Here is a 12,466-nt window from a genome sequence, read left to right on the forward strand (position 1 = left end):
GTAGGAGCAGGTAAGTTATGTTCTGTAGTGGGTTGCAGGTAAGGTAGGAGAGGGTAGGTTAGCTTATTAATATGTCCTGTTTTTGCTGAGACAGGTTTTTGGTAAGTACTGGGTAGGCAGGTAAGGTAGGAGAGGGTAGGTTAGGTAAGTAGTGGGTAGGCAGGTAAGGTAGGAGAGGGTAGGTTAGGTATAGTGGGTCCCCAGGTAGGTTAGGTAGTGGGTAGGCAGTGTTAGGTTTTGCAGGTAATAGGTTAGGTAAGTAGTGGGTAGGCAGGTAAGGTAGGTTAGGTAAGTAGTGGGAAAGGTAAGTAGTGGGTTGTTTACTTACATTTGTAGGCAGGTAAGGTAGGAGAGGGTAGGTTTTAATTTGTAGGCAGGGGGGAGAGGGTAGGGGTAAGTAGTGGGTAGGCAGGTAAGGTAGGAGAGGGTAGGTTAGGTAAGTAGTGGGTAGGGAGGTGGTTAGGTAAGTAGTGGGTAGGCAGGTAAGGTAGGAGAGGGTAGGTTAGGTAAGTAGTGGGTAGGCAGGTAAGTAGGCATAGGAAGGGTAGGTTAGGTTAGTGGGTAGGCAGGTAAGGTAGCACAGAGGGGACCACCCCTAATAAGGTTAGGTAAGTAGGTAAGTAAGGTAGGAGAGGGTAGGACCAGTGGGTAGGCAGGTAAGGTAGGAGAGGGTAGGTTAGGTAAGTAGTGGGTAGGCAGGTAAGGTAGGAGAGGGTAGGTTAGGTTAGTGGGTAGGCAGGTAAGGGGACCAGGTGGTTGGTAAGTAGTGGGTAGGCAGATAAAGGTAGGCAGGTAGGAGAGGGTAGGTTAGGTAAGTAGTGGGTAGGCAGGTTGTAGTTAGGTAAGTAGTGGGTTTAGTTAGGTAAGTAGGCAGGTAAGGTAGGAGAGGGTAGGTTAGGTAAGTAGTGGGTAGGCAGGAGGTAGGAGAAGGTTTAAGTAGTGGGTAGCCAATAAGGTAGGAGTATTTAGGTTAGGTAAGTAGTGGGGGGTAAAGTGGGTAGGCAGGTAAGGTAGGAGAGGGTAGGAAAGGTTTTGTGGGTAGGCAGGTAAGGTAGGAGAGGGTAGGTTAGGTAAGTAGTGGGAAAGGTAGGAGAGGGTAGGTTAAAGTGGGAGGTAGGTAGGAATAGTTAGGTAAGTAGTGGGTAGGCAGGTAGGTAGGTTAGACACAGGTTAGGTAACAGTGGGTAGGCAGGCAGGGTAGGTTAGGTAAGTAGTGGGTAGGCAGGTAAGGTAGGAGAGGGTAGGTTAGGTAAGTAGTGGGTAGGCAGGTAACGGTAGGAGAGGGAGGTTAGGTAAGTAGTGGGTGGGTAGTAGGCAGGTAAGGTAGCCAGTGGGTAGGCAGGTAAGGTAGGAGAGGGTAGGTTAGGTAAAGTGGGTAGGCAGGTCACAGGTAGGAGAGGGTAGGTTAGGTAAGTAGTGGGTAGGCAGGTAAGGTAGGAGAGGGTAGGTTAGGTAAGTACAAGGTAAGGTAGGGTAGGTTAGGTAAGTAGTGGGTAGGCAGGTAAGGTAGGAGAGGGAGGCTTTGACATTTACTTTCTTTTCTTTGGTTCCGTTCAGCCCCTTTTCCCAAAATGTACTGTGTGAAGGAAGCAATAAATTTGCAGTAAATGGTCAATTCTTTGCCTTTGTCATCCTTACTCGCACCTACAGTCCCATACCTCTTTCACTCCACGGGGAGTTGAGTTGTAGCAGGGTGTTGAGTTTCTTCTTCCTAGAGGTGTACATATCTCCGAAACTAAGTAGTCGGCCAGGTTAGTACTTGGATGGGAATACTGTGCTGTAAACTTTTCTCAATTTGACCAGTAGAGGTAGCTCTAAAGAGTAGTTCTCACATTATCAGACCAACTGCATATTATTTATTATGTTAACAGATATGTGCATTCAATACATGCCTTTCTAGTTCCCTTGATCTGTTCAAAGCTAATGATTTTGTCATGTTGCCAGTGTTTTGCCAATGTTGGTGCCGATCTCTTAAATGAACAGGTTTTGTTTTAGGTATGTTCTATCCTTGCAGTCCGAACAACATATCAGAACTGTTGACTATGAAATCGATTGAATAATGGAGTAGGAATAAGAGCTGTGCGGTGCGGTGCCTATGAGTCACATCAAATGTGTACTGAACTGCTGTGCTCCATTGTTTATGCAGCCATACCACCCAGGGTTGCTGTAAGCTTTTTGGTTTATAGATGGCGCCCTTGTACTGTATTACATTATCCCAAGTGAAGATTAAGATCATGCAAAGACCTAGCGGTAATTGGATGTGTGTGTGTATGTATGTCCAGTTGCTCCACTGAATGAAGGTACTGTATTTCTTTACTCATCCATTTATGTTGCGAAAGTTATATTGTCCCAATAGGTTAGCCTAATGCAATATATTCTAAAAGCTTTGCACAACTTGCAATTCTACATCTGCAATAATTAGATTTAGATCTGTAATGGGCTCTCTGTCAGAATAAAGGACTCAATGTTCAGTGTTCTGGTGTCAGGACGTCTACGGAGTGTAAGCCTACTAAACCTCTGAGGTGCCTCCTGGGTCCAGGCAGGGCATGGGAATAGGGTGAGGAACGCAGGGAATGTTAATGAGCCCAGTGGAAGTGCGTCAGCCCGGGTTTATTATGATCACGTAATGACCTCACTGCAGAGGGAGTGAGACCACCTAACTGAATCTCCAATGGGCCGTGTTTCATTCCAATCAGTTATCCCCTCAGCACTTCTGCCCTCGCTCACTCTCCTTCATGAGTTATTGAATTGGACTGAATAGATGAAAGCAGCTGCATCTGCTTGTTGAGTATTGCTGCTGTAGTGGTACTCATGACCTAGACAGTGGATGTGTTCTGTAGGGCTGCTGTAGTGGTACTCATGACCTAGACAGTGGATGTGTTCTGTAGGACTGCTGTAGTGGTACTCATGACCTAGACAGTGGATGTGTTCTGTAGGGCTGCTGTAGTGGTACTCATGACCTAGACAGGGGATGTGTTCTGTAGGGCTGCTGTAGTGGTACTCATGACCTAGACAGTGGATGTGTTCTGTAGGGCTGCTGTAGTGGTACTCATGACCTAGACAGTGGATGTGTTCTGTAGGGCTGCTGTAGTGGTACTCATGACCTAGACAGTGGATGCGTTCTGTAGGACTGCTGTAGTGGTACTCATGACCTAGACAGTGGATGTGTTCTGTAGGGCTGCTGTAGTGGTACTCATGACCTAGACAGTGGATGCGTTCTGTAGGGCTGCTGTAGTGGTACTCATGATCTAGACAGTGGATGTGTTCTGTAGGGCTGTTGTAGTGGTACTCATGACCTAGACAGTGGATGCGTTCTGTAGGGCTGCTGTAGTGGTACTCATGACCTAGACAGTGGATGCGTTCTGTAGGGATGCTGTAGTGGTACTCATGACCTAGACAGTGGATGTGTTCTGTAAGGCTGCTGTAGTGGTACTCATGACCTAGACAGTGGATGCGTTCTGTAGGGCTGCTGTAGTGGTACTCATGACCTAGACAGTGAATGCGTTCTGTAGGGCTGCTGTAGTGGTACTCATGACCTAGACAGTGGATGCGTTCTGTAGGGCTGCTGTAGTGGTACTCATGACCTAGACAGTGGATGTGGTCTGTAGGGCTGCTGTACTGGTACTCATGACCTAGACAGTGGATGCGTTCTGTAGGGCTGCTGTAGTGGTAGTCATGACCTAGACAGTGTATATGTTCTGTAGGGCTGCTGTAGTGGTACTCATGACCTAGACAGTGGATGCGTTCTGTATGGCTGCTGTAGTGGTACTCATGACCTAGACAGTGGATGTGTTCTGTAGGGCTGCTGTAGTGGTACTCATGACCTAGACAGTGGATGCGTTCTGTAGGGCTGCTGTAGTGGTACTCATGATCTAGACAGTGGATGTGTTCTGTAGGGCTGTTGTAGTGGTACTCATGACCTAGACAGTGGATGCGTTCTGTAGGGCTGCTGTAGTGGTACTCATGACCTAGACAGTGGATGCGTTCTGTAGGGCTGCTGTAGTGGTACTCATGACCTAGACAGTGGATGCGTTCTATAGGGATGCTGTAGTGGTACTCATAACCTAGACAGTGGATGTGTTCTGTAGTGGTACTCATGACCTAGACAGTGGATGCGTTCTGTAGGGCTGCTGTAGTGGTACTCATGACCTAGACAGTGGATGCGTTCTGTAGGGCTGCTGTAGTGGTACTCATGACCTAGACAGTGGATGCGTTCTGTAGGACTGCTGTAGTGGTACTTATGACCTAGACAGTGGATGCGTTCTGTAGGGCTGCTGTAGTGGTACTCATGACCTAGACAGTGGATGTGTTCTGTAGGGCTGCTGTAGTGGTACTCATGACCTAGACAGTGTATGTGTTCTGTAAGGCTGCTGTAGTGGTACTCATGACCTAGACATTGGATGCGTTCTGTAGGACTGCTGTAGTGGTACTCATGACCTAGACAGTGGATGCGTTCTGTAGGGCTGCTGTAGTGGTACTCATGACCTAGACAGTGGATGCGTTCTGTAGGACTGCTGTAGTGGTACTCATGACCTAGACAGTGTATGTGTTCAGTAAGGCTGCTGTAGTGGTACTCATGACCTAGACAGTGGATGCGTTCTGTAGGGCTGCTGTAGTGGTACTCATGACCTAGACAGTGGATGTGTTCTGTAGGGCTGCTGTAGTGGTACTCATGACCTAGACAGTGTATGTGTTCTGTAGGGCTGCTGTAGTGGTACTCATGACCTAGACAGTGGATGTGTTCTGTAGGGCTGCTGTAGTGGTACTCATGAACTAGACAGTGGATGCGTTCTGTAGGACTGCTGTAGTGGTACTCATGACCTAGACAGTGGATGCGTTCTGTAGGGCTGCTGTAGTGGTACTCATGACCTAGACAGTGGATGCGTTCTGTAGGACTGCTGTAGTGGTACTCATGACCTAGACAGTGGATGCGTTCTGTAGGGCTGCTGTAGTGGTACTCATGACCTAGACAGTGGATGTGTTCTGTAGGGCTGCTGTAGTGGTACTCATGACCTAGACAGTGGATGCGTTCTGTAGGACTGCTGTAGTGGTACTCATGACCTAGACAGTGGATGCGTTCTGTAGGGCTGCTGTAGTGGTACTCATGACCTAGACAGTGGATGTGTTCTGTAGGGCTGCTGTAGTGGTACTCATGACCTAGACAGTGGATGCGTTCTATAGGGATGCTGTAGTGGTACTCATAACCTAGACAGTGGATGTGTTCTGTAGTGGTACTCATGACCTAGACAGTGGATGCGTTCTGTAGGGCTGCTGTAGTGGTACTCATGACCAGACAGTGGATGCGTTCTGTATGGGCTGCTGCCCCGGTACTCATGACCTAGACAGTGGATGCGTTCTGTAGGACTGCTGTAGTGGTACTCATGACCTGACAGTGGATGCGTTCTGTAGGGCTGCTGTAGTGGTACTCATGACCTAGACAGTGGATGTGTTCTGTAGGGCTGCTGTAGTGGTACTCATGACCTAGACAGTGTATGTGTTCTGTAAGGCTGCTGTAGTGGTACTCATGACCTAGACAGTGGATGCGTTCTGTAGGACTGCTGTAGTGGTACTCATGACCTAGACAGTGGATGCGTTCTGTAGGGCTGCTGTAGTGGTACTCATGACCTAGACAGTGGATGCGTTCTGTAGGACTGCTGTAGTGGTACTCATGACCTAGACAGTGGATGCGTTCTGTAGGGCTGCTGTAGTGGTACTCATGACCTAGACAGTGGATGCGTTCTGTAGGGCTGCTGTAGTGGTACTCATGACCTAGACAGTGGATGCGTTCTGTAGGACTGCTGTAGTGGTACTCATGACCTAGACAGTGGATGTGTTCTGTGGGGCTGCTGTAGTGGTACTCATGACCTAGACAGTGGATGCGTTCTGTAGGGCTGCTGTAGTGGTACTCATGACCTAGACAGTGGATGTGTTCTGTAGGGCTGCTGTAGTGGTACTCATGACCTAGACAGTGGATGTGTTCTGTAGGGCTGCTGTAGTGGTACTCATGACCTAGACAGTGGATGTGTTCTGTAGGGCTGCTGTAGTGGTACTCATGACCTAGACAGTGGATGCGTTCTGTAGGGCTGCTGTAGTGGTACTCATGACCTAGACAGTGGATGCGTTCTGTAGGACTGCTGTAGTGGTACTCATGACCTAGACAGTGGATGTGTTCTGTAGGGCTGCTGTAGTGGTACTCATGACCTAGACAGTGGATGTGTTCTGTAGTGCTGCTGTAGTGGTACTCATGACCTAGACAGTGGATGCGTTCTGTAGGGCTGCTGTAGTGGTACTCATGACCTAGACAGTGGATGTGTTCTGTAGGGCTGCTGTAGTGGTACTCATGACCTAGACAGTGGATGCGTTCTGTAGGACTGCTGTAGTGGTACTCATGACCTAGACAGTGGATGTGTTCTGTAGGGCTGCTGTAGTGGTACTCATGACCTAGACAGTGTATGTGTTCTGTAGGACTGTAGTTGATAACATCAGATAGCATCTCACTAAACAATAGGCCTCCAGTCTTGTGTCTCCAGTGTTCCTCTGCTGTCCCTATAGTATAAGCCTTTGAATAACCCTTTTTGGTTCCAGGTAGAACCCAAAAGGTTTCTACTTGGAACCAAAAAGGGTTCTCTAAGAGTGTACGGCCAGGAGTTTTGTGTCACTTTTTGAGGCACTGCGTGTTTACCAGTATTCCAGCATGATCCACTAGGTATGCTGCAGGGAGAACATCCTAGGAAAGGTTCTTTAACCTCCTAGCGTCAATTTCCCCACCCTCGTGGAAATCAAATTAGCATAATAAAGAAATCCCCATTAAAAATCTCAGTTTAAGCTAGCGATATCGTGTTTTTTTTGCATTGGATGCGTCTCAATCCACCATGTCAGTTTATGTCGCACTGCCGTATCTGCGGTGAAAGAGCTAGAGCGTTGTTTGTCAGACCATGAGACATTCTGAGCATCGGTCTTCTCATCAAACATCTGTAGCGTTCGAACGGTTTGGGCTAGAAACTCTGGGCTACACACTATCTCCCCTCTGTGCAAAGGTGAGACTCTCACAAACATGTACATGTTATTTTATTCAATGCATTTATATGGGCTAATAACAGTAAGGCCAAAAGTAATTATTTATAAAAAATATTTTTTTTTACTTCAATGGGTTTTAAAAAATCTTAATCAAATAGCTAAATGATCCTTGGTATGACATACTTAAAACAATTCCATATATCTTAGTAGAACCCCCCCCCCCCCCACATGAAAAGAGGGATGGGTGGAGGGAAGGAGCTAGGCAGTAAGAGAACAAGCTAAACAACAAATGTTGCTGATGGAGGACTTGTGCTGTGCTGACCATCCCAACATCATTCATGACTGCACAGTGTCCATCACTGTCCGTCTCTGACTTAGCCTGACCTGTAGACAGTAGTAGTCATAGCCCTATTGTATTACTCCCTTCCTTCCTGTATGTCATCACTACACTCTTAGAAAAAATACCTTCTTAAAACAATTCCATATAGCTTAGTAGAAACCCGCCGCTGCCTCCACCCACTTAGACAGGGCTTAGGCTCTGATGGGTTAATTAACACAAGCTCTCTCCAATCAATGAATGTCTGGTTGCACGTGTGTGTTTGGTGTGGGGGATCGCCTAAGCCATGAGAAGCGTAGCTCTGCAAATCTTAATCACACAAAGCCTATTATTTGGCAGGGACTACTATTTGTAGATCAGCGATTTTACACATCACTTTGCTCAAGCTGATCCTCTCCAATGGACTCAGAAGTCGATCCCAGATCCAGAGTCTGTGAAACGCCAAAAGGACCTAACTAAAATCCTTCCTCTTAACTCCCGAGCATTTCCCAAATGACCCCACGATGAATGCTAGAACCAAATATAGAACCAAAATATTTTTGTCACACTAACCACATTTCCATCTACAGATTTTATGCGAGTAAACTCATACAGTACTGTATACAAAATCATGACCGCTGTATTGGCAATATGATGTTTCAGTACAATTTTATAAATGCAGACAGATAATTTGTTTGTTCAACATGGTGGGATCTTTTTTGTGAAAATGTATAATGTGTGAAATGGCGGTGGGAATGTCTTTATGTGTAGATATTGATATAATAACCATCCTATCGAAGTGAACTTGGAGTCACGTGACGCCATGTTGTGTGGTCCTTATTCTGGTGATATGATGATCAATGCTTTACTGCCAGTTGACAAATACAAATATTCTTGCTTTTATCCATAATACTCGCATCATGTAGACTAGCTTACCCGTACAGCCTACCCACACTGTAGGCCCTATCTGCAAGCTATTAGCTAGAGCCCACATGCCAAGACCAGTGGGCACATTTGCTATTTAACGCAGCAGTTTTTGTGACAAAACTATTGGTAGAGTTTAAAGTGTAATGGAAACACATTGAGCTTCAGATGTTTATTTGGTACATGAAAACGTATGTACCAAAAAGTACATTCTGTGTCCACTATGTCACCACACACTGATTTTATTCAGCAACAAGTCAAAGACGTATAGCTTGCTTTACAGGCACACACACTCTCATATCTTCAGCCACTGGTTGGTATGTGTGCTGTGTCCCAGTCCTCTCTCCTCCTCTGACACATCTAATCACTTCACTATATCGTATCAATGAGAGTTCCTGTCCAGACTGACTCACCTGAGAGACTAGTACCTCTCATCTGACACCTCACTGCCCTTATAGACGGGTTGGTTGTTTAACAACAAATCCAACACTTATGCAACTATGAGGCAAAACAGACAGGGTTGGCTTAGATTGTTGGCATAAATACATTTGCACAATGACCACTTCTCTCATCATTACATTTGTTGATTAGCTAGCTGGCAATTCTTTTGCCATATTAACATAAACGTGACATCAGTCAAGACACCTCAAAACAAGACATGATATCAAGAACAAGATACAACTAGCTGAAATGAGCCACCTACGATTCCCCACATGGAAGCTATTTGTCATTTGTTGCTAGCTATGTGGCCATCCAGAATCACTACACACGGACTTCTGCCCCATTGAAGCGTGTGCATCGTTTTCATGACGTTGTGAGCAAAACCATCTAGCAATTCGTTTACCACCTTTTCCTCTTCTTTTTTTTATGACAATGTCCTTTCTCTCCCTACATCACTTCTTGTCTTTCTCTCTTTAATTGTGTCCTTTTTAATATTTTAAACCTTTCAATCTTTTTCTCTCTCTTTCTTGATTGATGTCATGTCTGTGACTTCTCTGTCATCTCTGGCTCTATTCCTCTATAACCACCCCTGACAAACAGTCGGAAGATGACAGAGACACAAACTCTACAGAATTATCATTGAAGGTGTGTGTGTTTTGTGTGTGTCCAGGGTCACATTGCCTCTATAATCTATAGTAATCTCCCAAACATGATGGTCGGCAGCAGGAGATTTAATGCTCTTAAAGTTGATCAGACCTTATCTCCGTCTCACGCTTTCGCTCTCCCTCTCTCCAATCTCTCTCTTGTCCAATACGATTACTAATTCTTAGTCACCTTTGGTCTTACCTTGGAGCAGAAATGTTCTTCCAACCAAAAGCTATCTCCCATAAGAAGCTTTTGTGTGTGTGTGTGTGTGTGTGTGTGTGTGTGTGTGTGTGTGTGTGTGTGTGTGTGTGTGTGTGTGTGTGTGTGTGTGTGTGTGTGTGTGTGTGTGTGTGTGTGTGTGTGTGTGTGTGTATGTGTGTGTGTGACCTACAGTGAGGTCCAAAAGTATTTTGACAGTGACACATTTTTGAAATGGTTTTGTCTCTGTACTCCAGCACTATTGAAATTGTTTTGTCTCTGTACTCCAGCACTGTTGAAATGGTTTTGTCTCTGTACTCCAGCACTATTGAAATTGTTTTGTCTCTGTACTCCAGCACTATTGAAATGGTTTTGTCTCTGTACTCCAGCACTATTGAAATTGTTTTGTCTCTGTACTCCAGCACTGTTGAAATGGTTTTGTCTCTGTACTCCAGCACTGTTGAAATGGTTTTGTCTCTGTACTCCAGCACTGTTGAAATGGTTTTGTCTCTGTACTCCAGCACTATTGAAATTGTTTTGTCTCTGTACTCCAGCACTATTGAAATGGTTTTGTCTCTGTACTCCAGCACTGTTGAAATGGTTTTGTCTCTGTACTCCAGCTGTGACGTAGAAGTCCGTCACTGGCCGCGGGCAGCATTTGGTTCTTTAACGCACATACATATTCATCACTCCTCCCTGCGCCATTATAAGATAAGTTAACAATGTGGGTCGACACACAAATTAACTTCTGTCTTGGTGCATGCATTTCACACTTGTCAATGTTCATATTTGAGAGATACAATAATTATTATACTTATCAATGTTGTGGATGAGCGCATTGTTTGTTTGTTCTGTTCCTCTCTCTCCATTTCCGTAGCTTCCGGGTATGCTGGAAAAGGACCCGAGCTAAGGGAATTGAGTTGGCTTTATAGTGCCTGTCCCAAATGGCTCATTAATGCATATGGGCATATTGAAAGATATTGTCAGTAGCGATGTAATGTTGTAAATGTTATGTTGTGATATTGTTTAAAACCGTGTTGCAATGTATATCCTTTAGTATGTTTAGTTCATGGAAATTGTAGGTTTGTATTGTTAATTGATTAATTAATTAGGGTTAATTGTTCTGAGGGGAGGGGCTAGCCCTACAAAAGGAGCCTCTCTTTCAGTCATGAAGAGTCAGTTTGGATTGAGCTGTGGATGGGACAGCATTGTTTTTAAGCTGTCCCATAAGGTAGACGTTGATGGCAGTACTGTTTTTTTTATTCCGGAATCACTTGTAAATAAACACCTTTGCACAGAAGAACTTTTGCGGTTCCCCCATCTTTTTATTTTGATAGAGGTTAGGTTATCCAGTTTAGCCTTCTGGCCTACTCTACGTGACTCCAGCACTATTGAAATGGTTTTGTCTCTGTACTCCAGCACTATTGAAATGGTTTTTGTCTCTGTACTCCAGCACTATTGAAATGGTTTTGTCTCTGTACTCCAGCACTATTGAAATGGTTTTGGCTCTCCAGCACTATTGAAATGGTTTTGTCTCTGTACTCCAGCACTATTGAAATGGTTTTGTCTCTGTACTCCAGCACTATTGAAATGGTTTTGTCTCTGTACTCCAGCACTGTTGAAATGGTTTTGTCTCTGTACTCCAGCACTATTGAAATGGTTTTGTCTCTGTACTCCAGCACTATTGAAATGGTTTTGTTCTGTACTCCAGCACTGTTGAAATACTCCAGCACTGTTGAAATGGTTTTGCTCTGTACTCCAGCACTGTTGAAATGGTTTTGTCTCTGTACTCCAGCACTGTTGAAATGGTTTTGTCTCTGTACTCCAGCACTGTTGAAATGGTTTTGGCTCTGTACTCCAGCACTGTTGAAATGGTTTTGGCTCTGTACTCCAGCACTGTTGAAATGGTTTTGGCTCTGTACTCCAGCACTATTGAAATGGTTTTGGCTCTGTACTCCAGCACTATTGAAATTGTTTTGGCTCTGTACTCCAGCACTATTGAAATGGTTTTGGCTCTGTACTACAGCACTATTGAAATGGTTTTGGCTCTGTACTACAGCACTATTGAAATGGTTTTGGCTCTGTACTCCAGCACTATTGAAATGGTTTTGGCTTTTCCAGCATTGTTGAAATGGTTTTGGCTCTGTACTCCAGCACTATTGAAATGGTTTTGGCTCTGTACTCCAGCACTATTGAAATGGTTTTGGCTCTGTACTCCAGCACTATTGAAATGGTTTTGGCTCTGTACTCCAGCACTATTGAAATGGTTTTGGCTCTGTACTCCAGCACTATTGAAATTGTTTGGGGTCTGTAGTCCAGCACGATTGAAATTGTAGAATGACTATGAGGTTAAAGTGCAGACTGTCAGCTTTAATGTGAGGATATTTTCATCCATATCAGGTGAACCATTTAGAAATTACAGCACTTTTTGTACATTGTCCACCATTTTAGGGAACCAAAAGTATTTGGACATATTCTCTTATGTGTATTAAACTAGTCAAAAGTTTCGTATTTGGTCCCATAGCACATAATGACTACATTAAGCTTGTGACTCTACATGTTTGATGGACGCATTTACTCTTTGTTTTGGTTGTGTTTCAGATTATTTTGTGCCCCATAGAAATTAATGGTGAATCATGTATTGTAATTTTGAAGTCACTTTTATTGTAAATAACCGTTTATTTCTAAACACTTCTACATGAATGTGGATGCTACCATGATTACGGATAATCTTGAAGGAATCATGAATGATGTTGAGTGAGAAAGTTGCATAGGCATAAATATCATACCCCCAAAAATGCTAACCTCCCCTGTTATTGGTAATGGTGGAGGTTAGCATGCCTTTGTGCCTCTGTAACTTTCTCACTCATCGTTATGCAGGATTCATTCAGGATTATCTGTAATCATGGTAGCATCCACATTCAT

The 12,466-nt window shown here is 44.6% G+C and overlaps 2 protein-coding genes across 2 annotated transcripts; both read right to left on the reverse strand.

The window, feature by feature from the left end:
- Nucleotides 1–2,733: 2,733 nt before the first annotated feature.
- Nucleotides 2,734–5,239, reverse strand: LOC135519479 (spermatogenesis-associated protein 31H1-like). The gene is made up of 2 exons (XM_064944711.1): nucleotides 4,150–5,239; nucleotides 2,734–4,064 (listed from the first exon to the last, which is right to left on the reverse strand). Exons 1-2 carry the CDS (start codon nucleotides 5,237–5,239, stop codon nucleotides 2,734–2,736), a joined length of 2,421 nt encoding a protein of 806 aa, XP_064800783.1.
- Nucleotides 5,240–5,338: 99 nt separating this feature from the next.
- Nucleotides 5,339–6,493, reverse strand: LOC135519480 (histidine-rich glycoprotein-like). The gene has a single exon (XM_064944712.1). It carries the CDS (start codon nucleotides 6,491–6,493, stop codon nucleotides 5,339–5,341), a length of 1,155 nt encoding a protein of 384 aa, XP_064800784.1.
- Between the last annotated feature and the right edge of the window lie 5,973 nt (nucleotides 6,494–12,466).

This window comes from Oncorhynchus masou, chromosome 29 (genome assembly GCF_036934945.1).
Source record: "Oncorhynchus masou masou isolate Uvic2021 chromosome 29, UVic_Omas_1.1, whole genome shotgun sequence".
Lineage (NCBI taxonomy): Eukaryota > Metazoa > Chordata > Actinopteri > Salmoniformes > Salmonidae > Oncorhynchus > Oncorhynchus masou.